Source organism: Varanus komodoensis, unplaced genomic scaffold (assembly GCF_004798865.1).
Source record: "Varanus komodoensis strain SLA01 unplaced genomic scaffold, ASM479886v1 scaffold28, whole genome shotgun sequence".
In the NCBI taxonomy this organism is placed as follows: Eukaryota; Metazoa; Chordata; class Lepidosauria; order Squamata; family Varanidae; genus Varanus; species Varanus komodoensis.
Genome location: NW_025335727.1, coordinates 9,950,259 through 9,977,637, shown reverse-complemented (window position 1 = coordinate 9,977,637; position 27,379 = coordinate 9,950,259). Strand labels below are relative to the sequence as shown.

The 27,379-nt window shown below is 41.8% G+C and overlaps 1 protein-coding gene across 3 annotated transcripts in view; it reads left to right on the top strand.

The window, feature by feature from the left end:
* Positions 1 to 27,379, top strand: part of SERPINI1 (serpin family I member 1) — an 87,340-nt gene that overhangs the window by 45,340 nt on the left and 14,621 nt on the right. For all 3 annotated transcript variants that reach the window (XM_044434413.1, XM_044434415.1, XM_044434414.1), the window contains 4 exons: positions 9,931 to 10,199; positions 11,497 to 11,727; positions 18,336 to 18,530; positions 19,876 to 20,080. In XM_044434413.1, coding sequence (XP_044290348.1) covers positions 9,950 to 10,199; positions 11,497 to 11,727; positions 18,336 to 18,530; positions 19,876 to 20,080 — 881 coding nt within the window. In that variant the 5' untranslated portion in view covers positions 9,931 to 9,949. The remainder of the gene's footprint in view (positions 1 to 9,930; positions 10,200 to 11,496; positions 11,728 to 18,335; positions 18,531 to 19,875; positions 20,081 to 27,379) is intronic.

Genomic DNA, 27,379 nt, shown 5'->3' with positions numbered 1-27,379 from the left:
TAAGAAACATTTGTTCATATATTCTCTTGAATCCTGCTGTAGAGGAAAATGAAACAAATGGGGAAATGAAATTTGACTAGGGGAATACTAAGTGGCTTACATTAAAGATTACAGAAATACTGATCATATCATTGGAACAGCACAGAAATTGATGGATGTATTGTACCAAGAGACTATACAGACTGAAAAGGCAAATTGAATTATTTTTAAATTTGGTCATGGCACAGCACCAGTGCTAAGTCAGCAGGACCCCACACACACACCTGGCTAGTTTTGCAAAGCTTTCTGCTCTGAACTGCAACATTGGCATTTCACACTTGATATACTTTTTGAAAGAGGCATATTGTTTGGGAGGAAAGTAAGGAGGGACTGAAGTATTGAGAATAGAATAACACAAATTTCAGAAGATGTTTCTCTAGCCATGGGCTGTGGACACCAGTGTGCCTCATCCTGCTTCTAAGCGCTACAACTTGCCCGATAGCACCTTGTTTTGTCTATTCCACAAGCAGTAATGTGTGGCTATTTTGTGATGTGGGAGTTATTTTACTGCAGAAAATTCTCCATTTCATAAAGGAACAGATGGAGGCTTATTGCAAAAGCCGTTATTAGGATAGCTTGGCAGTTCCAAAATTGAAATCCATGTTTTTCATGTGATTATCCCTAGCAAGTATGTGATCACATGCATACATGTCCTCAAAATGTTCATGTGTCTGAGTGTGAAATAAAGCTAAGAGCTGGCGACTCTGAAACTGAAGTTGCTCCACCCCCTTCATGGGAGAGGTTAACAGGGGGGAATTATTTAGCTTTGATTATTAAATGCAAGTGAAATGTGCCTGCTAAATTAGACACCTTTCTGGAGCAATTAAAAAGAACCCAGTGCAAGCTGTGAAAGTGTTTTGATGCAAACCGCCCTATGCAAGTTAGCCTAATTACCCTGGAAAATTTTCCAGTTCAGAATTTGAACTCGGTGATAGACTGACCTCAGCAGCAGTTCTTTACATGCACAGGTTGCAGCACACAAGGCTGGAGGGAAAGGAAAAGCAGGAAAACAGATGGCCCAGTGGCCAAACAAGTGTAAGGGAAGCAGGAGAAAGAACAGGGATCACAGAGATGAAAAGGAGAGATAAAGGAGAAGCACAGTCCTCTGATGTGCCTTCTGGCATTGCAACAGCACCTCCTCTGTCTCAGAAGAAGGAGCTGGATTTGGATAAGGGTACCAGGAACTGAAGAGCCTCTGTGTGTGTGGGTGTGTGGGTGGGTCGGTGGGTGGTTGTTGTCCCACCACCCCCGAGGGTAGCCATATTCATCTACTGCAGCAGAAACACCAAAATATCTTGTGGCACATTAATGAATCAACACAGTTATTCTGATGTAAGTTTTGGTGGACTGGAGCCACTTCATGTTAGGCAGTTTCTTATTCTGCCTGTGCACCAACAGGATTGATCCCTCGTGCAGTGGAGTCAACCCTTCTACCAGTTCTGGCGGTAGAAACAAATGGAAATGCTTCCTTCCACATCGGGGCAAGTCAGCAGAGCTCCCTTCTGAATAGGGGTGGGATGATCTGTCTGGAATCTGACTCTCTGATGCTCACCAGACTAATTCCCCATGCTTGGTTCTGGCCAGAAGCCAAAAGCAAGTCTGTGAGCGCTCAGGGATGCCAGTGGCTTCTTTGGGCAAGATGGACAAAGCCCACAAATTGCATGTGAGGCAGCAGAACATCAGTTTCCCAGCAGGCATCCAGGTGCCACGCACACTCCCTGGCCTCACAGACTCACTTCCTTCCAGCTGTGCTCAGTGAGAGGTGGATTTAGGGCAGAGAGAAAGTGGACTGGAGTCCTAGGAGGCAAACTGAGGAAATCTAAAAGGCCAGATTTTGCAACATCACTGCTTCTGCAAGCTCTGCTCTCTGTCCTGGTCCAAACCTGAGTGCTTCTGCTCACGTCAGGTTGCTTTTTGAACAATGAAGGCTTATCCTGCCATCACAGGAAGAAGCAGCAGTACTCAGGACCCCATACTGAGCTTGGACACAGTTCTGGCTGAGACTCTTCCTGCTTTGCTACCAGCTGCCACTGCTGAGGGCTGCAGAGAAAGATGGAGCTTCAGTCCTCCTACTGTGTTTAGATAGACCCCCATGGCCTCCTGAACCCTTCAGCTAAGAATCTAGTCGCTGCATTTGCTTCCACCTCTCTCAGTCTGCTTTCAATTTGTGTCAATTCCTTTAAATGGCAGGCCTCCAAGCAGGGACAGAACTCTTATCTTTTGGGCCAGTTTGAGAACCTTTTCAACTACAGCACCGGAAAAGATGCTAACAGATAACAAACATTTAGGACTCAGTCCTATGGCTCTGCTAAACCGAATCTAGACAGCCATAGGATTATTCAGAGTATGAACTCAGAACCTCACTCCAGGGAAGAAAGGAGGGATACCTGGAAAGAAAGATGCTCGTATTATATGGGAACATCTTGTAAAGATTTAGATCAGAATTCCATGTGCACTTTGGAATAATAAAGTTCTGCCCTGCACAGAAGCAAGTAAAGTGCATGGCAGAAATGGGGCTGGGATACCCCTTTGAGGGACTCTTGTAAATGCTGACTAGAGAAGGTTCTTGACAGGTTTTTTCCTTTTCCATTTTTTACTGCAAAACATCTGTAAACTTCTCAATGTGTTGTTCAGTCTTCCACCCACACAGAGCACAGCTCTGCTGAATTCAACTCAGGGGAGAAAGATATCTCAGCCTGTCAGTCCTGGTTTTGGTATAAGTCAAGGTGATTCAGTTTGAATAGCTGTTCAGGAATCCAAAATCTCCTATGTAACGGTAGATTCATAAGATGTGGCATCAGAATATTATGGATAGTTTAATGGCTGAGCATACACATAATTTGAAGGCTGTGACTTCCATTATTAAGGGTAATATTTCTTCCCTTTGTAGTGAGATGCTAAAATGATTGGAGGGAAAAACATCTCCATTTTTTTGTGGGTGGGGAGAATTAAATCTCTTCTGGAAGATTTGTAGTCAGTTTTCCTGGGAGTGAAGAAAGGCAAACTTTTATAGCACGTTGCCTATAATTAGTATGCATATCTAAAGACACATCAGGGAGCAGATTTGCAAAGTTTGATTTATGTATTTATAATCTGAATAATACAAAGAGAAGTAAAGCAAAAGAAGAGGATGTGTAGTTATGGTAACATTATGCTGTGTAAGAATGTTTCCTATTGCAGATCTGATTAAAGAGGAAAAATTACTCCTTTTACAAACTACAGAGCAGTCAGCTAAGAATAACTGGGGCTGTTATAACCCATAATGCAGTCATTCCAAACATTGTTTTGATTGAGAACTTTATTATCCTCATTCAGTGTATGGGCTATAGAGGCTGAGAAAATGGATTGCCCACAGTCATGTAATGAGCCCACAGCAAAGAGAAGACTTGACTAAATCTTCTTATCCAAGCCCAGGTTTATGCAGTGGCAGACACTGGTTCTCGTGGAAAAGTACAGAGGGAATAATAATAAAGATTGAGGTCTGTCTGTATTTGGGCAATGTGATTACCTTGCAGCCCGTGAAAGAGGTAATGATGGTCATTCCTCAAAGAGTAGAACATGTTCCCTCCATTCCCTTGTAGAAAAATACTAAATAGCTTTATGGTGATGCTAAGACAGGTAGTCAAGCTGCCAGGAATATTTAAAGTGTACCGTGGTGAGGGCTTAGATGACTTGTTTTGCATTTTACTACATTGCATAGCAAGTAAAATAAAATAGGTTGATGGTTGGATTATTCTTCTTGCTCCCTCAGCTTGCTTAAAGAGTAGGAAAATGATGTGTATGGGCAACAATCCTAAAAGGGTCTTGTCGTAAATATTCTTCCACAGATGGAGAGCATGATCCATTTATTGGTGGTGGATGGAGCAGGTAGAATAGGTGTTGGGAGTGAGAAAGACAGTTTCTCTTGAGGTGCATTCTCAAGGCCTCGTGATTGGGATTCAGAACTCTGGCCAAGCCAAGACATTGAGATGAGAGAAAGGGAGATGCTTATCTCAAGGCCGGACTCCCCCAGAGTCCAGGCAGCCTTTGAGAATAACCAAGATGTACAATTAGTGGGAGAGGACTTGGAACAGGGGAGTTTCTCAGGTATGGCTCTGGACCCCATAACATGATGTCAGCAGGGAAGAGCATCCCAGTTAGAGAACTGGCATGCAGAGACAAGATGTGCTTGTTTCCAGAAGGCTCCTCCTGAAAGGATGGGCCCAAACATACTCATGAGGAGAGTTCCTAGAAGTAAACACTAGAATGGGTTCAATTAACTGCTCTGTGCATGCTCACATATCCCTTCTGGAAAACACTTTGGTCAACAAAGTACATTTTGCAAGGAAGGTCTGGGATGTGAATGTGCAAAGGAAGAAACCCAGCTCACAAGGGGAGAGGTTCTGCTGGGGAGATCCCCCAACTGATCCACTCTGTACCATATGGACCTGGATTATTATAATCTTGATATATATTAAATACCAAGAATGGCATAATTGCTAAGGGTTGTCATAGTAACTGAAAAATGGGGCCTTAGTGATTCAGCAGAATTGGCTGTGTGTGAAAAGTAGCTCTGAGTTAACTTGCAGGGGTGTTAACTCTTCAGCTGATGTGTCTTAGGATGAACACATAGAAAGCATTTGTTGACTATAAGCTGGGGAGATGAACATGGGCCTCCTGAAAAGAGAAGAGGCATATATTTTGCTGAACAGTAAGAAACATGTACGAGGAGATGCCACTTTCTCACACAGATTGCTGAGACCAGAGTCATAACTTTCATCAAATTATAACCATCTCACTCAGTCTAAATACGAACAGTTTAGAACCAGCAGTTTTCATTTCTTGTTTGTCCATGCAAACAGCATCTCAATGAACCTTCCATCTTCTAAACACAGCTCTGTTTGTGGACTTATTTTCTGTCTGCCTAATATAAGGTGCAAAAATTTTGAACTATAAGAGATTGTGGTCACTGGTCTCTACTTCTGAGATTCCTCAAGGCAAGTTTGTCAACCTTTCTGGACCCTGTGGGCGAATTTGGGAATCAGATACGAGCATCGCTGCAAAATGGCTGGGGATACGACTAGTCACACAATAGCAGTTCTGGGGGTCTGGCTGGTCAAAAGCGGTTGGGGAGTCAGGAATAATGAGCTAGAGGCCGGAAGGGATAAATAGCAGAGCAAATATACCCAGGAGAGAACAAGCAAGGCTAGAAAGAGGTGGTTAAGAGAGATATGCTCTAACATAGTCATTTCCTTAATCTGCCAGCTTTGTACATGAGGAGGAATTGTGTCCATGGGAGGGATTTAAGTATTGTGCCTGTCTGCAATCTAAAGCGGACCAGGATCAGTGCTTCTTCCCCGCTCCCTCCTGTGTATCCACTGTTTGAGTAAACTATCTGTTCGTGCTGCTGCCAAAACACACAAAAGAGCCTATTTACTTCATGTTCCTTCACCTATAAAATGGGTTTAATAATATTTAATTACACACCACTCTGAGCTGTCACAATATTTAATTGGATAATGTTTGTGGAGCACTGTGCTAATAAGATACACTGTATAAATGTTAAGTACTATTATCGCAAAAGGTCACTGAAGAGAAGAAGACAAATGACCTATTAAACAGACATAAATGAACTGTATCTGAGTCAACGGAGATGCTGAGTCTGCACTTTGGATGGGGGGGATCACCCAGGTTCGGCAATGAATTGCATAAGTCTGACATTCGCATTTGCTTCACGCTTTACAGGCAGAAAGCATGTGATGAGTTCACCATTTGCATTTATGGCATTTTTGTAAGGATAAATGTCTCGGTCTCGGACAAATGAGCAAAATCTAGCTGTGTTATGGCACAAGCCTAATGAGTATTTTTAGCTCTTTTCTTAGGGTCACTTTCAAGTTAATGCCTAGCCTTGCAGCAAAGCACAGGTGAGCCAAACCTGTGTACAAGTCAGGAGTGTGCCTGCACTGTCCCCAGGTACACAGGCTCTTCTGCAAACCATTGTGCACACGTTCCCGGACATGCTTTGTCCCATCCGTGTTCCAATAGATGCCTCAACCAGGCTTCTGTTTCTCCAGAAACCCTAGCAATGGACAGAGAATATTCTGTTGAAGGACAGCCTCCACCAAGCTCAAGCATAAGGGGTATTTTGCACTTCTCAAGAAGATGCACCCCAATTTCCTGCTGTGTATAACTGTGCAAGGACCTGTTTCATGATGTGTATGTGAATTAAATTATTTCTCCCTATTTATTTATTTAGCACATGCACGTACAGATGTAATTTGTGAACTGTCCACAGCACACGGCTCTTGCAATAAAGAATCTCTTGCTTGGATGTGACTAGCAAATCAAAAATCCACTGGCGGTTAACTAATGGAGGTGGCCTTTTACAATTTGAAGCTCAAGAATGGAAGGCTGCCTGTCCCGAACATGTTCTCCATGTTCTTCTTTGAAACCATTGCACATCATTGAGGAATTTGGTTACATAAAGGCAACGAAAGCACACCTGCTTATGCAAACTAGTGAGCTGCAGGGGAGAACTGTTTTCTTTCATCAGGTTGCTACCCAACCTTATTTTAAGTGCTTAGCCAAATATATGCTTGTAGCCAGTTCACAGAATTCAAGAATGAAAAGCAGGTGAAGGAAATACAACCAGTACAGCCTGGCCAGTGATGTAGAACAGGAGCGGAGAACTCTCTCTCTCTCTCTTTCAGAAGTAATCTCTCAGTTGCATGCCAGAGGTGGGTGGGCCAAAACCAACAGTGAGTGAAGCTGAAGCTAAGTCTAGGCGGCACCATGGCTTCTCTCTCGTTCTAACACACCCTTCTCCTCAGTGAGCTGCCAAAGGAAGGGCAGAACGCTCTTGGCAGAATTCTCAACGACCACTTGCTTGCAGAGGATTTTCAAACCTCTCCCGAGGTCCACATTAAATTAGGCTGGGAACTCCAGAGCTCCAGCTGCCCACCACCGAGCTTTGGTTAGAGTTTAACTGCTATTGTCAGGATTTTAAAATAAGTGCATAGTTTTCCCTGAGGAAATACATGGCATACAACATATGTTGCTGATTTTTGACCTTAACATAACAGCAGGTCATCTGCTTTACCCCTAGAAAAGAATGAAGATTGCAACCTCAGAGTTGTTTCCACCTTTGCCATTCTTTTTGCTGGATAGAACGGAATAGAATAGGGTTATAAAGGGCCTATAGGGCCTTTGAATCCAAACCTCTGCTCCACTTCCCCATATGGTCACCCATCCTGCTGCAGGCCCATGCCTTTCCTGCTTAGCAAAGATGATGCAACACACTAGCTTGATGTGTAGCCATACAAGCTGGTACAGACATTAATCAGAAGCTTTCAGGTATGCATCCTTTTTGCCAGATCAGCCAGAGTATTTAATTTATGTGTTTGCTTCTAACCCACCTTTCTGCGTACAGGCAGCAGCCAAGGCAGCTGACAAGAAGGTCATTGCAACAATTGAACAGAGCACTTTTAGGATACAGTCCTGTGGGCGCCCACAGCCTTCTTACCCACAGGTTTATGGGCACCCTGTGGAGGGTGGGAAGAGTGTAGGCACAGGCCTCATTAGTTCCTCTCATTCCTCAAAGGCACTTAGGCAGCTGATCTCAGAAATCGAAGATAGGCTCTTCAGAGGACGCCCGTCTCCTCCCCTACCCCATCCCTGTCTTTGCCCCCACCGCAAAAGCCCTTTTCTGGGGTACTCTTGACAACCTCAGGGAAGCAGCCATCAGTTTTTTCTACGCTCGCTGCGTGTGAGTGGGTCAGGGGGATCCGAACGTGGATCCCCAGCTGCAAGCTCCGAATGATTTTCCAGCCTCATCACTGTAACTCTGAAAAACCCTGTGGCTGCCCAGACCCTGTCAAGCACCCACAAGATTGCACTGCCCAAGCATCGGTACCTTTGCCTTTGCAACTCAATGGCGATAAAAAAGAAAAGCAAATAAAAGCAATCACAGATGCTAGCAGGGGTGAGTTATGGCTAATACACAAAATAAAATGATGGGAAAATGATATTAGTCCATTCTTGGTCCATTCTACACCTAGCAACAGGCACACTTTAGTGTTGGAAAGAGGGACCTCCTCTGTCACTCCTGACCATGCATCTCCTGCAAAGACGACAGTCTGAGAAGGTCCACTTCTTCTCAGCTGTGCCAAAGACCTGACTCCAGTTGGTGCAATTAATTAGGAGGCAGGAACAAACACCCATAATTTCATGAAGATGCAGATTTCTGCCAAAGCGTAGTCGTCACAAGCTGCGTCAATAAATGGGTGGAGTTCTTCTTGTTTTGGGGCAGTATATCCAATACACAAATCAACACCCTTGAAAGATCCATTTGCTATTGATATGCATTGTCATATGGTTTGCAGAACCTTAACGGTGTCTTCCCTCAACAGAGCCATGGCTTACCTTTTCAGCCTGGGCACTTCTGTAGGGCCTGAAAGCAAAAGGCAGAACACCAGATTTCTCAGCAGTTGAGGACAAATTCAGAAGTGCGGGAGGAATCTCAAACTCCGCACATAATCCAGACTTCCCTAGACTTTAGACTTCCATGTCCATCAGTCCCAACCAACAGACCCAATGGTTAAGAATGCCAGAAGTTAAGGATTCAACATCTTCTTTCCCATGATTTCTTTTAAATGCTTCTTTCCCTATATAGAGAGACATTTGCTGCAGATTCCATATTTGAAAACAAAAATGGTTCCTTTTAAAATGGCTCCCTCTTGCAGGCAACCTGGTGTCCTCCAAGTGTTTTGGATTACACATCTCATAATCTCTGACCAGAGCTTAATTTTGATGTGAGACTTAAGCCAGCAGGGGTCCAAGGCTACACCAGCTGGCTGCCTCTGCCCTGTGGGGATGCGTTGTGAGAATTTCTCTCCCCTTCTCCCTTTCCAGCAGATCAAGGCGAAAGTCTTCTAAAATACAGTCCTTTATTGAGCTAGGCTGGCTTTGCAATACAGAGTGGCTGGGTTCACACAACACAGCAGACAACCCCATGTTCTTTCCATGTGTGGATTCTATGGTGTTTCTATACCAACCATGTTTTAATGGTGGTTCCATCGTCCATACAACCAGAGAGGCTACAATGACATATAATAACAGACTGTTGATTTTCTCAATGGGTTCAGAAAACTCATCCTACCATGCAGGAATGATTGCACTGAGCTAACAAGACACAATTGACCCACATAGGGAGAGTTCACCACCCACCGAGTGAGTAACAATAAAGATGCTAAGGTATCATCCAAGTAGTTATTGGTAGTTAGGAGTAGATTCTGAACTGAATCCCCGTCTGTCTTTTCACCTCCAAAGGGGGCTAGGTTCACCCTCAAGAAGGTTCATGTTGCTTGTGGACCACACAGCAGGAATGCCAGATGTTACTTAATTCATCTTCTCATTTGGCTCAGTGATGAACTACTTGGTGGATGTATTCACACCTCTCCTCCTTTGACTCTCCTTGACTCTTGTGTCTCCCCCAGAATCAGGTTCTCATCAGTCACTTTGCTAGTCTTGCTCATTAACCTTGGTATTTCATTAAAGCTTTCCAACCACTCTTCTTTGTCTAACTCAGTTTCAGAGTCTGAGCTTTCTAGCTTGGAGTGCTATGTTTTGAGAAGCAGGCCCAATCAATACAGGCATCTACTCTTAAACACACAGAAGAAGATGGGTTTTGCCAGTGGTAATTCACCTGGAACAATATATCAGGCCTAGATATATCTCTATATTTTCTAATTTACTGAATGTACTTCTTATTTTATCTTGCATTTGAATATCTTTTAAATACTGTATTGAACTCTCTCTCTCTCTGTGGGTGTGTTTAATACAGTTTAGTGATCCTGCTAATCCATTTTGTGTAGAATGTAAAATTAATTTTTCATCTTTTAACTTGCCTTGTAGGTCTGAAACTTTCCCCACCATGATGCTACTTGGACTCCTGTCTCTGCTTATTTTGCAAAGTGAAGCCTTCAGCACCAGTTTTCCTGATGAAACCATAGCAGAGTTTTCGGTGAACGTTTACAACCAGCTGAGAGCTACAGGAGAAGATGAAAATATTATTTTCTCCCCACTGGGAATAGCAATCGCTGTGGGAATGGTAGAATTGGGAGCCCATGGTTCCAGCCTGAAAGAAATCAGGCACGCCATGGGATATGAAGGCTTGAAAAATGGTAAGATGTTTTAAAATCAAGCTGCACTTACTTAATTTATTTTTCTCCACACAAACCAACCTAGACACTGGAAAAAGGAGCTAACAGCTCTCCTATCCCACCCCACAAGCATCAACTTGTTCTTCCCACTAAATGTTCCATGTTCCTGTTCTGCCAGGCCCAGTTGGACCCCTAAGTCTTCTAACCCATCCCTACTGCTAGAACCATACAATTATTTGCCAAATGTTGCAGAGCTGTATAATGGGGTGGAAGTGTTTAAAACATAAATATTCTTATTTGGAGAAACTGTAATAGCCTAATTGTCAGACATAATTTCATTAACAGCTCACCAAAATAATTTAGTTTTTGCCATGCAAATAGAATGCATTAATCCTATGTAAACATTTCAGGAACTCTTTGAACAAGCTCAATGGAAATCTTTAGGATAATGAAATAAATTGCCAACAGCTGGCATAAAACAGTAAATATTTAGCAAAAGTGGTTGGAAACTTCTCATTAAAAGTTGGAGACATATGGGTAGATGCTGTTTATTTAAAAACAACAACAGTTGATTGTCAACGGATGTGTATCACTCCATTAGTTATTCATACTTTCTTGTCTTGTAAAGGAATAGCTTGCTTGTAAGTTAAAAAAAACGGAAAGGAAAGGAGGTGTATGAATTGAGAATACAAAGTAGAAGCGAGTTGAGTTGAAAGAGCATAAGAATAATGCAAATATGTTCATGTTCAGGTTGCTCACAAGCAGAAAAAGGCAGGGTGTAAAAGTGTGATGGTGATGGTGATGAATGGAGCCTCATGTGCCCTTGCCTTAGATGGCTCCCATTGTTTCTAATTCATCCCTTACAAAAATTAAAGTTATACTAGCCTAATAGTGACCTTTTCTGTAGATCTTATAAATAAACAAACATAGAAACAGAGCGAGTCAGAAGGGTCCTCCTGGACCATCTAGTCTGACCCCTGGCTCCAGCCGGCTCCGCTCACGACATGCCCACCATGTGCATGTCCAGCCTATCTTTGAACACCCTCACTGATGGAGCCTCAACCACCTCCCACGGAAGCCCATTCCATACCCTCGGGGTCCTGCCTGTCAGGAAGTACTGCCTGGCATCAATTGAACCTTGGTTCCTTGAGCTTTACTCCCTTGGGTTGCATCCTGCCCTCCTCTGTGGGGAGAATGTATTTAATTAATTAATTGATTTTTTTAAAAAATCTTCCAATGAGGAAACAGGTAGTTAAAACCCACACTATATTTACCTTCTCCTGTGGGTCCTACTTTTGATCTCTTTCTTTGATTTCAGGTGAAGAATTTTCTTTCTTAAAAGACCTTTCTGACATGACAACCACTGAGGACAGCCAGTATGTGATGAAGCTGGCCAATTCCCTTTATGTGCAGAATGGGTATCACATCAATGACAAATTTTTACAGCTGATGAAAAAATACTTTAAAGCTGAAGTTGAAGATGTAGATTTCAGCCAAAGCATAGCCATCGCAAGCCACATCAATAAATGGGTGGAGAATCACACAAACAGTATGTTCCTGTACTTATACAGTCTTCCTTGCTGTTCATGGTTGTCATTGGGTGTCTTTAAGTATAAATAAATATGCACAGATAATTAAATTGCAAACTGCAATGCTTCTTTTTCTTCTATGTGCTTTCACTTTATTTTCCTTCTTTTCTGCATAATCAGTCCATTCCGACTGTGTCAATTGCTCATTCCTAAGTGGTCTATCACAGCTGAATTGCTGCTCTTTCTTATTTAGGAGATAGCTTTTAAAACATTTACATCAGTTTACTTCTTTTTTTTGGCACACTTTCCAAAAACTATGAGCATAAAGCTGTCTGCAGGGTCTTCGTAACAGTGCAGTTTTTGAGGGATCACCCAGACATAGTCTGTCTTAAAGGCATAGCAAAATGGCAGACCAAGCTGTTAAATGATTGGCAATGTATATGTGTGTGTTTGTGTATTTTTAAAGCACTGAATTGATTTTGTGAAGGGAAAAAATAAGGTTTCGGGAAATAGGAATGTAGACCATGACCCATCTAACCCAGTATTGCCAACAGTGAGTTGCATGAAGTTAAGAAAGAATTGATCCTAAATCTGATAATGGCAGCTAGGTTAGAAATGGTTAAATATTGGAAACAGGATTGGGTTATGCAAAGGAATGAATGGTATAATGGAATATGGTTGTTAATCATAAATTGACAACAGAAATAAAAATAAGAAGGGATAGTAAAAGTAAATAAATACAGTATGATGAAATATGGGAAGATTTTGTAAAAGCAGTACTGATGCAAGGGAAAGGCTGTAAGCCTAATCAAGATTATACAAATTTTTGGAGAGGACATGGGTATAATTGAAGGATATTCTATATTGTCAATTGTTATAATATATGAAATGAAATGGAGGTATTACTGGTCTCCTGGGTGGTGGGGACACAATATTATTTACTTCTTTACTCATGAGTTGGGTTTTATGTGCTATATTATTGATATTGTGAATGGTACGTACCTGCATTTCAGATGTTTGTATTTATGTTTTTATTTTTTATGTATTTAAAAAATAAAAGTGTGGGGGGGTGTTTCTCGCAGAGCCTCTCCAGATTTTCATGCAGAAATATTTCCAGTCCTGCTCGGAGCTGCCAAGGACTGAACGTGGGACCTTCTGTATACAAAAATAGGTGCTTTGCTACTGAGCTACATCTGCTCCCCTTTACAAGGAGGAAAGATACAAGTAGAAGGGCTTCAAAGGTCAAGTCCAAATGCCATCACGAGCAGTATTGACTAGACTACACAATCCCCTAAATGAAAGGAGTTCTTAGCAAAGCTGAGAGACCAGGGTGTTGTGATGCAGTCTTAAGGTGCAATTGTATGCCTGTTTAGGCAATATTAAAAGGCCTATAATTCTTGTTTGGAGGCATCTTTTCTATCTAAACATACATGGGATTGCAGCCTAAATTCACCCACAATAAGGGAACACACATTTAAATAGTGGGACCTGAGGACTTAATTGGCATTTGCTCCACTGAAATGGATGATTTGTAATTAAGGATTCACTTTTTCTTCACGGCTTGATCCATATTGCACAAGCAATTATTTGCAGGGGTTATTAGCTAGCGGCAGTAACACCTACATCCTGCTCTTTGTGCCATACTGAATTCATTTTGGGTCTAATTGATGGGTTTAAAGCCAAATGATTCATCAGCTATTTATTTAATCTATTGACAGCCTGGTAGACAGTTTATGTTTACAGACACTTGATGTCAGAAAATTCAGAGAAACAGAAACAGCTTCATTGATGTTGTATGAAAAGTATACCAGCAAGGCTTTCAGATAACTCAGCTGTCTCAGTTGCCTATTCTTTTATTTGGAAATTAGCACTTCCATTGGCAAAGAAGGTCAACGTTCTCTCAAAGAGCTTGGATAGATTTCCATCAAAGAAAAGCAACCCTCTTTTAGCAAGTATAATCCCATTTATATCGCAGAGCTCCTTGACCTTCTATATAAAGGAAGTATAGAAATTGCTACCCTCTATTATATCCTGGAGACTGTAGATAACATTAGTCCATCTTGTGCATGGGAAAGGAGGGATGGATAGATGATCACCTGTCAAAGAATGTTGCTATCACTGTTGCAATTTAAGTTTTCAACACCAGATGAAAAACTGCTTTTATTATTTATTTAGTGCTGTCAGTGTTCCTGGAGTCTTATGAAGCAGCATCAGCAAGAACAACACATCCATGTTTTCAATCACAGTCTAAATTTCAGCAATGGGGGAGAGGAGAAAGGCAAGTGTAACAGGAGTCAGAGACAGAGCGGTTACACATGCCTATATTTGCGGCTAAGGCTGGAGGAGGTGGGAGGTGTACCTGTGTTCCAAAGTGTCTATTGTCCTCCAGCCAGTTTGGCCAGTGGCCACTTGTTATGGCAGCTATAGTCCAAAACTCAGGTTACCGCCCCCCTCAATGGGCTAGAGAAGTTAAACCAAGGAAGAGGTCTTTTGAGGACTGATCGAAAGTAGCAAGGAACATGGTTTAAGAGAGGAGGAGACTTCAGCATAGCTGCTAGTGGTAGAGCTGGAGAAGTAAAGGTCACGAGCGGGTTCTTGCTGAGCATTGGAGAGGGCGACTGTAGTGGAATGGGAGGTTACCTGGGACCCCACAAGTCCCCTGGAGGTAGCACCCTTGCCCAACTGTAGCTAGAACCCCTCCTCCACTGCAGCCTGCCAAACAGCGGTGATTCTGCTGAGAGACAATTCAAGAATGCTGCTATGAAACAAGCATTTCCAAGCAGAATTCCGAGCAGCAGTGAGGGCCACGCTGCAGAAGCAGGGAACCCAGCAGGGGCTGGAAAACTGTTTGGTGGCAACATGCAGTCCACAAGCTACATGTTATTCACCCCTGCTATATGTATTGAGCTGAGAATAAGTTCACTGAACGTCATGGAAATCACCTCTGCAATAATAGGCATAGGCTTATGCTGGTACAGCTATTAAAATATCATATTTAATACTGAAGCAGCGCTCTTTCATGCGCTATAAGGAACAATGTTGTGCAAGATTGCAGGGGATTGGAAGTCAAGATGGAGCTTTGAAGAAGCGTGGCGTCTTTCAGGGAGAGATGTTCTCCTGTGTGCATGTGGTTTCCCATGTTTTTTAAGGGAAGGGGAATGCCGTGCATGAATGGGAAATGCATTAGAGTGTGCAGTGCTCCAAGTGTGCATTGGAGTGCTTGTGGCACTTTGGATCCAGGCTATATCAGTTTCTCTGATCCAGGCAGGGTGTTTTATCCCAGATAAAATGCAGGGATGCATCTGTAACCATCTGTGAAACTGGTGCAGTGACTCGATTCATCACTGTCGGTGCAGAATTCCAAACTCAATATTATCATACTGAAAAGCAAGCAGGCTGATCCCAGTTGGCAACACCAGGTAGAAGACAATGCATTCTGATTGGAGTGATTTATTTAGGAATGTGGGCACAGCAGCTGCTACCCTTGGCTAACAAGCCTCTCATGACTCGAACAGATGCAAGATGTCTCTTCCTTTCCTTGAGCAAATGGCAATGGGCTAGATGCTGATGCAACCGGGATGCTTACTCGGTTTATTGCATGGTTATTACCCTGAAAGCCTATGGGATGTTGCCCTGGCAAAATGGAATAGTAACAACACAAGTTTTTCCTGGTCAAGCTTCCAGGCAGTAGGATTGTTTAATGACTTTGTTTCATATGTCTATTAAAATTGGATTATTCCTTTAGGAGAACAGCTTCTTGTCTTGCATATTCTAAAAGCAGAAAGAGTAGAAGAGGTGTTGTTGTTCTCATACTGGCTGTTGGCAGTCCTAACAAGTACAAGAAGAATAAAAGGGTTGGATTTGACACTTGCATAAGAATGAACACTGGGTTTTCACAGCAAGCAACAGACACTTAAAGCTGGCACAATCACATTATTACGGCCTGTGCCCAGCCCATGCTTTGGATACAAACCAACTGCCTGGTGCCATATATTTACATTTAGATTGTGTACTTCTAGAAGACGGAGAGATAGCATAATGGTTAACTTAATGACCCACTCCTTTTTCAAAAGACTTCATTTTAGAAAATGTTGGTTACATTTTAAATGAAATAATAAAGTTCGTCTTATATGGGACCCATGAAATATACAGAGGGACACAGACAATCATCAAGAAATCAGGGATATAAATAAATAATAAATACATAGTAGAACCAAGTAAAAATAGAACCATTTATAAAAGAATTTATTGACAAATATATTCTTGTAATTAATAGAGTACAATTGAAGAGGCTCTGAGTGGGCTGTTGTATTTCCAATTAGCAGAGTTGATTGCATTTAGTACTAGGAACATTTTTCCATAAAATCATAATTAAAACTCAGATTAGCTGTAGTGTTTAATTAATGCAAGTCGTTATCCACAGTGAATATTTCCCAAAGCGTATCATCCTTGCTTGGAAAGCAGGAGGTGCTTGATTCTTATCCATTTTGTACCCATTTGGAATTTAATCTCAGTTAACAGAAGAACAATCAGCACCTAATCTGTGGTATTGTTTTTCTGATTCATAACACCCAACAAGACTGTCATGGGATCATCTCACCTCCACCTATGTTTACTTGCAAGCAAGCGAGTTCAGTGAGGATTACTTCTGAGTAAACATGCCTAGGATTGTGGCCTGAGCTGTGCACCAAGAAATCCCCTGTTGAAACCTCAACCACCGTCTCTTTGCCTTGATTTGCCCACTTGCAGTATTAGAAAAATAATGCTGATGTGCTTTACAGCATTGCAGCAACCCAGCTGTGAAGTACACTGAGCATTCTTAAAGTAGGGCTGCCATAATGGTCTTACCTTGAACGTAACTCCTTGCTTTGATTCTAACTGGGAGGAAGAACCAGGTAGAACCTGGTGGCAGGTGGGGAGCCTTGAAAGGCTGGCACAGGTAAGAAGGAGTAACTGTATCTGCATCCTACTGTCAGCCCAGTGAGGTGAGAAGCAAAAGGGAAGTGTTCAAGTTTTCAAATGCTAGGCAAGGATCCAAAGGGTCAGAGGCTGATGTCAGGGTCTCAAGAGTTTTGGTCTGGTTCCAGATGGATTAGGCTATTGAGCACCAATACATACGGAAGAATCACCTAGACTGGAAATTCAGGCCTAGGGCAGTTTTTTTTAAAAGGCTGGCATGACCGTTATTAGCTCCTTGAGTTCCCCTAGTCCTTCTGAGTTGGTTGGCTGCTGCTGTTGGAGAAAAGCTTCAGAACTGCACGGTAGGCACAGAGAATAAGGGCATGTCTGCTTCTCCCGTTCATGCTCATTGATGTCTTGTGTGTATGTAATACTGGGCTCCTCGGTTATAAATGTCTATGTATTTAAAAATGGAGGGGGCAGCAGAGTTAGTGCATTAGCTGCAGAAAACCAGGTGATGAAGCACCTCTTCTATGAGAAAAGGTTACATTTGATTTTGTTCTGGTTTTGTTTTTTTTTGGTTTACGCTTGATAGAAATGTATAAAAATGTCATGGTATGAACAAAGTTGCTTGGAGAACATTTTATTTTTCTTTCCTATAAGCGTCTGGATAAGTGGGGCAAAGAATAGGTGATACTTCTTCATCCCAGAGATAGACAAGCTGGGAAATATGTTCCTGTAGATGTGGTGACTAGTTTGGACAGCCTTTAAAGTTTAAACTTCAAAGTTTAAAGGGAATTGGACAAATGCATGGAGGATAAAGCTATTCATGGCTATTAGTCTTGATGACTGTATTCTCACTAGAAGCAGGATACTTCTAACTGGGGAGGTATAAGAATTGTCTATGAACTTTCCAATTTCTGTTCCACCTTCAATTGAGAAGTGCCTTGTCAATACAAGGTAGGGGATATGGACTGGACGATGTGTGGAGAAGGTCAAAGGCACAAGGATATGTACCAGAAGGGAATATGTGCAGGACAACATAATAGATAGGCAGCCTTGCAAATGTGTGCATTTGCACAATATCACAATAAAAAACTGTTAAAATATAATGATGCCATTTGCACAAATTTCAAGATATTTCTGATTTGATTTGTAATTGATTGCACTGATTACAATGATTGCACATAATGGAGATCCCCCAAAATATAGAAACATTTTCCTGGAATTGGAGAAGGGGACACTCCACCATCATTTTCTGGAGTGGAAATGCTGTAGAATTTGTGTCAGGTTTAAATGGGATGGAATTCCCAGAAGGGCACCAGGACTCACGTCCTGCTTGTGGGGTTCCCATAGGAAGCTGATTGGCCACCGTGGGAACCAAACGTTGAACTTGCAAGGCCCTTGGTCTGATTCACCATGTTGTTATTCTCATGTTCTTAACTTGGCAATAAAACTGGATATATTTTGTATTGTTGTTTTAATGACAACTGATTAGTATATACATCTTTTATACAGGTTGCTCTGCCAACATTAAAGCTTAAGGTTTTCCCCATTCAAAAAGATGACAGTTTAATCTTAGGATCAGAAAATGATGTTTGAATGGAAAACTATACATTACTTTTATGTTGTTTTGTTTTCTTGCTTTCTGCTGGCTGGGTAAACTTTGATTTAAATGTTCAGTTGGACATTCTGATGGATGTGCTCCCTCTCTCCTTTCCTCTGACAGACATGATCAAAGATTTTGTGTCAGCAAGGGATTTCAGTGCACTTACTCACTTGGCCCTCATCAATGCAATCTACTTTAAGGGAAATTGGAAGTCCCAGTTCAGGCCAGAAAACACAAGAACCTTCTCCTTCACTAAAGATGATGAAAGTGAAGTTCAAATCCCAATGATGTATCAGCAGGGTGAATTTTATTATGGTAAGCAAAAGAGTGCATTTTTTTTTAACCATCCAACTGCAGACTAGCTTAATTAATAGAAATCTGAAATGAACTAAGCTCAACAAAAAGCTAAGCTGGAGTAGCGGGCGGGAATGATAATCATAGTACAAGATTTAGCAATAGCACTTATGCTAACTCAAATAATTAAAAAGATCAACATATTGGCTAAATTGGTGATTCTAATTAGTGATCCGCATCAATTGTCAGCCTACTTAGGATGATATTTGATGGGAGCTGTGCAGCCCATCCTATGTCACCATCAGTCAAAGTTCCAAAACCAAGTTCAAGTATATGTCCACTGCAAGTATTTACAAATTGTCAAATAAGTGTCTGTGTTCATCTCATTTCTGACCCCCAGTCCGGTTGCACCAGTGTCTTAATCTGCACAAATTTCTTCCATAGATTGCATCAGTCCTACTTTAGTCTATGCAGTAAATTTGGACATATCTCCCATTTAATGGCTGTTCAATTTGTGTAAGTTTTCCATTTGCACAAAGCAAGTGAACACAATCCACAAACAAAAACAAATAAGGTGAAAGTGGCAGTACAGGAATCCTAGCACACTCAAATATCACAGCTATCCCTGGTCTGAAGCTGGTTTGCAAAACATAGTTTGTGCTAAATATGGTCTTCCAGTATGGCTGAATTCACAGAATATTGTCAAGCCATAGTTCAGGACCTTGCTCCACCTCAAAAGACTATTGTAGCAAGAAAACAGGAGTGAACTTATAAAACTGAGCACATAGAAAGCAAAAGCAGCTCTAAACCATGGTTTGCTTGCTGTACCTCTGGAAACTCAAAGTATGGCACACATTCATAACTATGGTAAGCACAAACCATAGCTAAGCATTATATCTGAAACCAGCTGTCTAATCACATTATATCCCAAAGATATAGAAGGTATACCAAAGTATCACATTTTCATCATCTTTATTCATTTATTTAAAATATTTCTACCCTGTCCTAGACGAAAATTGTCCAAGGATGGCTTGCCAGTTTTTTTCCCCCAAAGTGTGGGGAGATCATCCAAATAAATGGGCAGCCCACCAGAATAATGACTTAGTAGTCATATCCCATGAAAATGTGAAAACGGTATAGCTATTAAAGGTTATTCATTTCAATTTAATAGTGTGAGAGAGTATGATACAGAAGAGTTTACCATTGTGCATTCCTCATGTCTTGCAATAACCTAGTTCAACCTTCACATACCTGGTTACTTGCAGAGGTGTGGGACTGTATCTGGAAGCATCCCCATGTATATTTTAAGTGCAGATAAATAAAATGAACTCCAGACCACCAGCCAGACTATTTGGTTTTCTTTTAGGGGAATTCAGTGATGGTTCCAATGAAGCTGGCGGCATCTATCAAGTTCTGGAAATACCGTATGAGGGGGATGAGATGAGTATGATGATAGTACTTTCCAGGCAGGAGGTTCCACTAGCCACGCTGGAACCTCTGGTCAAAGCCCAGTTGATTGAGGAATGGGCAGGCTCTGTGAAGAAACAGAAGGTGGAGGTGTATCTGCCAAGGTAAGAATGCTGTTTCTAGCTTCTTGTTGGGAAAGGAGAAGAACCAGTCTAGAATGATAGCATATTGGATGGTGTGTCTGACAGGGCCTTCAAATCCCTGTTTGATCATGTAACTCTAGCTGGTGTTTGTAAAATGGCTCCCTTTTAGTATGAATTCCCCAGATGTAAAATAGAATCCTCATATTCTTATTTGGAGGGCAATGGTGCATTGTTGGGGAAAGCATCATTGCCCATAGATTCCACCTCCCAGCTAAGGTCCTCTGGGGATAATCTTCTGAAGTCTGCTTCTGCAAGATTAATGTCAACCACCCAGGAGGCTTCATCACTGGTTGCCCCTAAGCTGTGGATTGGTCCATTGGGAGAGATACATCTGATTTCCCAAATTAACTCCTTTAAGAGGGAGTTAATGATGTATCTTTTCCAACAGGAGTTTCCAGATTAGTTCTCATGTCAGCTTTATTTAATATGTTGTCTTCCTTGATTTTAACCACTATTGGTTTTAATTTCTTGTAAACCACCCAGAGCTTATGGAAATGGGACTGTATATAATATTAAAATAAATAAATGGATGGATGGATAGCATATTTTAGGAAAGCTTCAGGCAAGGGCCACTGTTGATTTGCTGGGTTTGTTTTCAATGTACAGAGTCTGTTCAAACTTTGGGAAGACTTTCAAGATGATATGGATTAACTAGATCCATTTCAAGCCAACTGAATATGAATAGAATGTGATACACATGTTGCAGTTCAGGGTGCCAGATGAACAGACATGCCTTCTCTTTGGTCATTCCATTCCATTCCATTCTCCATCCCTTTTGCTGGTTTTCCAAGCCCCCTTCCCAATTAGGTACTCAGCATTCTGTTAAAGCTGAACATGGCTGTTCCTCATTGGGACATTTTCTGGAGTGGGTGGTGGGCAGGGTGAGTTGCCTAACCCTAACCATTTTTGCTGCTGTTTCAAACCTTGAAGTTCCCTCAATCCATTCCTGTTGTGCAGAGATGTTACCTATCTGGCTCTAATGAGTTTGCCACTCGTATAAAGGATTGTAGCACATTGTAGTATGTTTCAGCAAACCAGGAAAGGATTGAGAGGTCTGTACTTCCAACTGCATCTTGATTCCATTTGCTAGAGTTCAATCTCTGCATTCTGTAGACCGATCCCAACAGTTGACATACCATATTCGAACAAGATTTGATTCTACTCATCTGGCATAAGGCAGAAATAGGATTAAGGCAGACCTCCCAAGTATTTGCAAGTTTTGTTTTGTTTTGTTTAATCAAGAACCCCTAGTATTATTTGAGAAGTTACAGAAAACAACTGTTTCAGTTAGCTGGCCAAATTAATCATAGCTGACCATTTAAAATGTGTCTCAGGCTGCTCCATGAGATAGTTGCAATTCATGGTAGGAGGAAGTAAATAGAGATTTATTTTTGTTCTCTTTCTTCCGAAACCCTAAAACTCATTGAACTCCCCTAATAAAATGAAATGGCAAATCACTTTAGGAAGAACAAAAGGATATATTTCTTTGTGCATGGCTAGCTTGGGGTTCTACAGTCACATAATGGCCATTTGCTTGTTTTTAAGGACTGAAGCTGTGAATCCCAAACATTGTGCTGGAATGAGCTGGTATGATCCACCCATAAGTGAAATATTAAACCCCAGGGATATTCCAGCCATTCATGAAGGCTGTTGGATCAGAGGAGTTATGTGCATCCCTCTTTCCCTGTCTCAAGGAAGAGAGTAATGAAGAACCCAAGTTCTTCAAGGAACAGTCATAGACAGACAGGTTCATTGCACAGCATCCTTTAGTCTGAACTAGGCAAATGCCTGGATGGGATCCCAGGAGACTGACAATTACAATAATTTAATTTCTATCCTAATCTTCTCAAAAAAATGGTGCTCTGAGTGGCTAATAATAAAATGCAGACTAAAAACAAGTCATAAACAAGCTAACATTAAAACAAAGCATTGAATAAACCCACAAATAAATGCACAATTAAAAATGAAACAATAAACAGCACCAGCATCTTTAAAACCACAGACCAGCTTAGCAGGCTTGCTAGAACAAAAGTGTTTTTGCCTGCCTTCAGAAGGAAAGGGGAGTGCCTAGCCCCTCGGAGCAGCTCTCAAGAAGGGTCTCCCTTGTGTCCCCATCAAATGCACTTCTGATGGTGGTGAGTCAGAGAGAAAGATTCACCCAATGATCTTAGAGGCTAGGCAGCTCATATGGTATTTCAGGTAACCTAGTCCCAAGCAGTATAGGACTTAGCACCAGCACGGTGAGTTTTGCTCAGACCCACTTCAAACTTCTCTTTGAATGTTCTAAACAGATTTCAAAGGCAGCTGCCAGTAGAGTCCATTGCTGTAGACTAAATAGGATGTAACAAAGGCATGACTGACTGTGGCCAAATCAGACATCTCTAGGAACTGCTGCAGTGTGCACTAACCTCAACTGCCAAATGCACTCCTAACCAGCACTTAAACCTCAGCATCAGATTCAGGGCTGAATCCCAAAGCAAACATCTGAGTCACGGGTGGGAGAGTAACTCCGTCCAGCACAAATTGAATTCTTGTTCTCTGATCTGCCTGTTGGCTGAACACAAACACTTCTGCTTCGTTGGGTTTAACCTTCAAGTTGTTTGCGTTCATTCTTCCCAGTACTGTCATCAGACACTGATTTAGAACTGGAACAGCTTGCTTGCATTTAAATGGAAGAGAAAGATGAGTTAGGTGTCATTCACCATACTGGCGCCACCAAACTCCCAACAACTTCTCTCAGTGGCTTCATGTATATCTTAAATGGCATGAGGCACAAAACAGAAATCCCTCTGCACAGCCTTCTGAAACTACCCCCAAGAGGGGACCAGAGCCACCCTGGAGCAGGTCCTCCCGGTGCCACATCAGGCAGTTGCCTAAGGAGGATACCACAGTCAATAGGTCCAGCAGAACCAACAGGGACATGCTGCCTTGCTCAGTTTCCAATGCTCATCATTTGCTGAAGCAACCAAAGTAGTTGGTATGAAAAATATGAAGACCTTCAAATGGGTAACTTTCCTCTGCAAAGAAGGAATCACTGCTATCCTAAATCTAGCCCAATGGCCAGTTGGGATATGTGATGTTCATCCCATGCAGGAAATCTCAAGAGTAGGGAAGAAGGAAGGAAGGAGGAAGGAAGGAAGGAAACTGTGTGCATTTAGAATGCTGAGAGCGTGCAGTTCAAATTGCTTTGTTGTTTATTTGTTATACTACCCAACAGCTGAGGTTCTCTGGGTGGTTTGCAAAAGTATATTTAAAAACAGTATAAATATACCAGTTAAACATATTAAACATCATAAAAGTTAGCAGTGCAAAATTTAAAGCCAAATTTAAACAGAGAAGCAACATTTTATGTTAAGAAGAACCTGTTAAACCCTGTCTAACAACCAGCAGGCCCCGTGAGGGAACGATGTGAAGCCTGCATGCAACTAAAGGGAAAACAAATGTACCTTTATTGTGCAGAGCCTGAAGACTTCAGCGCGAAGTGAAGCAATTCATATGCCTCAGACTTGGTTACTGTTATTAGCTTATACTTCTCCTTTCTTGTGTTCTTCAACTAATTGTGCTTCGAAGACTTTTTTTTGCAAATTAGTTTCATGGTCTGTTTCCCTGCTACACAAAAGTGGATTAAAAATGTTGAACACTTTGGCTCAGAAACAATGATTTGAGAACGAAACCAAGTACAATTTAACAATCTTGTACTGATTCTCCATTTCACTATTAAGACAAACAAATTCCAGTTTCAGTCAGAAGCAAATACTGCAGATGGAAAATTGGAAACGTTATGATTAACTTGGCTTTGCTTAGTCTTATTACAAATGTAGAAGTTTTTAAAATGTTCATTTTATAATTGGATGAACTCTTTCAGGGCATGGAAAATTAAATTTTATTCTACTGCTGTTTTTCAATGTACTGGGCCCACAGGCCACCCATGCCTTCTTTCTCTCTCTCAGGCTCTCTCTCTCTTTCTCCCCGCCTTTGAGCAATAGCATACAATATTTATGCAGTATTTATTTAGTGCATTGATAACATCCACCAGATCTGCTTGCAGTCCTAGGAGAAATTCAGCCTTGAAGTCCGCAATTAATCTCTGGAATTTAATAAGGGAATTACAGTACTGGAGTACTACATTCATGCTTATGCTAGCTGCCTTTTTGGTGCTATTATGAAAATATGCTGGAGTGAAAAGCTGTTTCATCTGTTCTCACCTCAGCATTGCTTATGAATGTTTACAGGAAAGCTTAACCTCTGAAAGACCCTCTTCTGCTTTGCTTTGCGGTCGGTATGGTTTGGTTTAAATCTTCCAAAGCTTCTGTCACATTTAAGAGATGAATTTTTGGATGGAGCCTTGTAGATATCAACAGACTTGATTTTCAAAGCTGCAATAATTAGGATCTTAGGAAGGGAAGTTCTTAGATTTAGTTTTTCCTGCCTCCAACTCAACCCAGACAGTACCTGGAATGTAATCCTTCAATTTCTCCTGCAATATTTATTGCCTTGTCTCCAAATAAATGTTGGAGAAACTGAGGGGCACTTTTGCTGTTTGCAGTTCTGCTGCATCATGGGCATCATCCTGTAATCCTTAGACAGTGTCTAAAGGGCTACAGGACAAAGGAGATTTCCCTTCCAAGGCGAGCAACAGAGATCCCATCTCAGACAAGGGGATGCTACAGCGCTTCCTCTTGCTCAGCTTCACTCCAGGCATGGGGAAAGCTCTGCAGAGGTTACCCCACCAAGGCTGGGATTCCAACCTCAAAAGGGGAAAAATGGGTGTGTTGTGGGAAGAGACATGCCAACTGCAAGATTTAATATACTCTTAGCCCAGGCAGACTGGGTGAGTTAAATGAGGTCAGAAAACTGTCTTTTAGAAAAGCTGTTTTGGAGGATGAAGAGGCTAAAAAAAGACTTCATTATGCTTATTTCTGTGCCAGCAAGCATCCAGCAAGGCATTGGCTAGATGGAGACATCCAAGGTTGGAGAACTCAGTCCTTTGTCCATCTAGCCCATAAGACTGCCTTCCAAATCAACCAAAGTAGATAGAATCTTTACTCCTTTTAAGTAAGTATCTAGTCCTTGCCACTAAGAGATATCCCAGATTTCTTGATCATAATGACAATAGAAGTTAATTTAACAAATTAAATGATTAAAACAAGCTTCCCAAATGATACTTCTAATTTGTATTAAAAAGCAGTGGACATTATTGGAGATATAAAGTGAGTAGGAAGCTTCAAGGCATATTTAGCCTGGCATCCTGTCTGCCACAAATTAAAGGCTACGTCTAATTTAACTCTAAAATACTCAGTTATTTAAGGTGACTGCCAAGTCAGTAAGGTCACCACCATGTTACTGTGCAGTAGAGAAGGCTGACGAGGCTTTTGTGCCCAATGGAATATCTCTGTCATTGCTCCAGGTAACTGGCAGAAATCAACATTTCAACTGGGAAATTGGAGGTGACAGTAAGAAGGATTTCTATTTGGATCAAATTAATTTAAAATTTATTGTGTTCTCCTAGGTAATTGTAACTGGAAGGCTCCACGGACTTCCCAGCCACTACTAGAAATTATTCTCTCTCTGCTGAATGCACAGCAGCATCTCAAACTGCCATAGAACAATAAAATGTTTAGCTCTGCAGTCACAGTCATTTAGTATTTTTCAGAGCTTTTCAGCTTCACTTGTACAATGCGAACCACCCGAGAAATAAATGCAGGCATTTTTAAAAATCCTACTGTTCCTACAAGGAGCTTTGGGTGATGTACATCTCCCCACCTTTAGACTTTTGTCTGGGTTGAGAGATGGCAAGTGGTCTGAGATCACCTAAACAGATTTTCTGACTGTGCAAAGATCGGTCTGGGTTTCACTAATCTCAAAACAGCTATTGCTTTCTTTTCTATTCTGGAGTAGGTCTAGATGTTAAACCCCCCCCCAACACACACACACACACACACACACACACACACCCTCTATCAAGGATCCTGATCCAAATCCAGGGACCTTGCACCTAGATCTAGGTGACAGACACAGATTGAAAGGAATGTCTGTCTGTCTTGCCCCAGAACCTGTCATTTTAGCTTTCCTATTTCCCATGATTTCTCAAGCAACTTGTTTCTCCTCTCTGAGTCCTGGATGTGTTGTTATGGCTGGCAAAGGACATCTTTCTCCATGATTTCCTGTTTTTATGCACACCCTTCTGTGCTGTGGTCACTAATACTACATCCTCTACTTTCCTAGGCTAGACAGCTTCATCGTTGTAGTTTTCCCCCCAGAATTAGATCAGACCAAATGGGCTCTTTAATGCAGCATCCTGTTCTCTTCGGTGACCCAGATGGTCACCATAAAGCTCACAAAGCTGAAGTGACAGAAGGTGTTGGTCATTCAAAAGGAGGGGAAGCTATGCACATAATTCCAATGGCTATGCTCATGTCTGTAGCTCACCTGTTTGGAGCCTGATGTTTCAGTTCCTTTATATTAGCCAGCCTTCCCAACCTAGAGCCCTCCACATGTTTTAGGCAAAACTCCCAGGTTTTCTGACCACTGGCTACGCTGGCTAGGGCTAGTGAATATTGAGGTCCAAAGCCTCTGGGCATCAGGTTCAGGAAGGCTGCATTAGACATTTGGAGACTTTCTCTTGCCTGCCATGGTGCTCCTATCTCAATGAAGAGCACATGCCTTTCATGTGGAAAATTCCAAGTTCGGCCACTGGCACTTCCAGTTAAAAGGAGCAGGTAGCAGTGGATTGGATGCCCATTTCCCAGATCTCTGCTTGCAGCTAATACTAGGCTAAAGAGATAGCTTCCAAAAGTTTTTCTGTTCCTGCACTGTATTTATTTGTTAGACTTATCAATCACATCCTCTACCTTGATGTACAATAAAAGCAGCATGTAAAAACCCAGCAACCATGTACCATTGGAACAAGCCCCTTGCAGAGAAGGTGCATGCCTACATGCCATATGGGAGCATTCTAAAGATCTACACAGACTCCCTGGAAGGGCTTGGAGACCCAGAAAAGGTCCATGGGCCTTAATTTTCAGTGCAGGCTCAAGTTCCAAACTTACTTACCTTCATTTCCAGCACAGCTCCCAAGTCAGGAAGAATTCTGCTGCAGACTTGGTGTGCCTTGTTTGATTCTGTATCACTGTGACTCAATCATGTTTTGTCTGAAGGCACATAAGGCATCCACCATGTTGAAGCTAAGCAGCTTTGGGCCTGGCCTGAATATGGAGGGGAGACCATATGGGAACCACATGTAGCCACCTTGCAATGGAA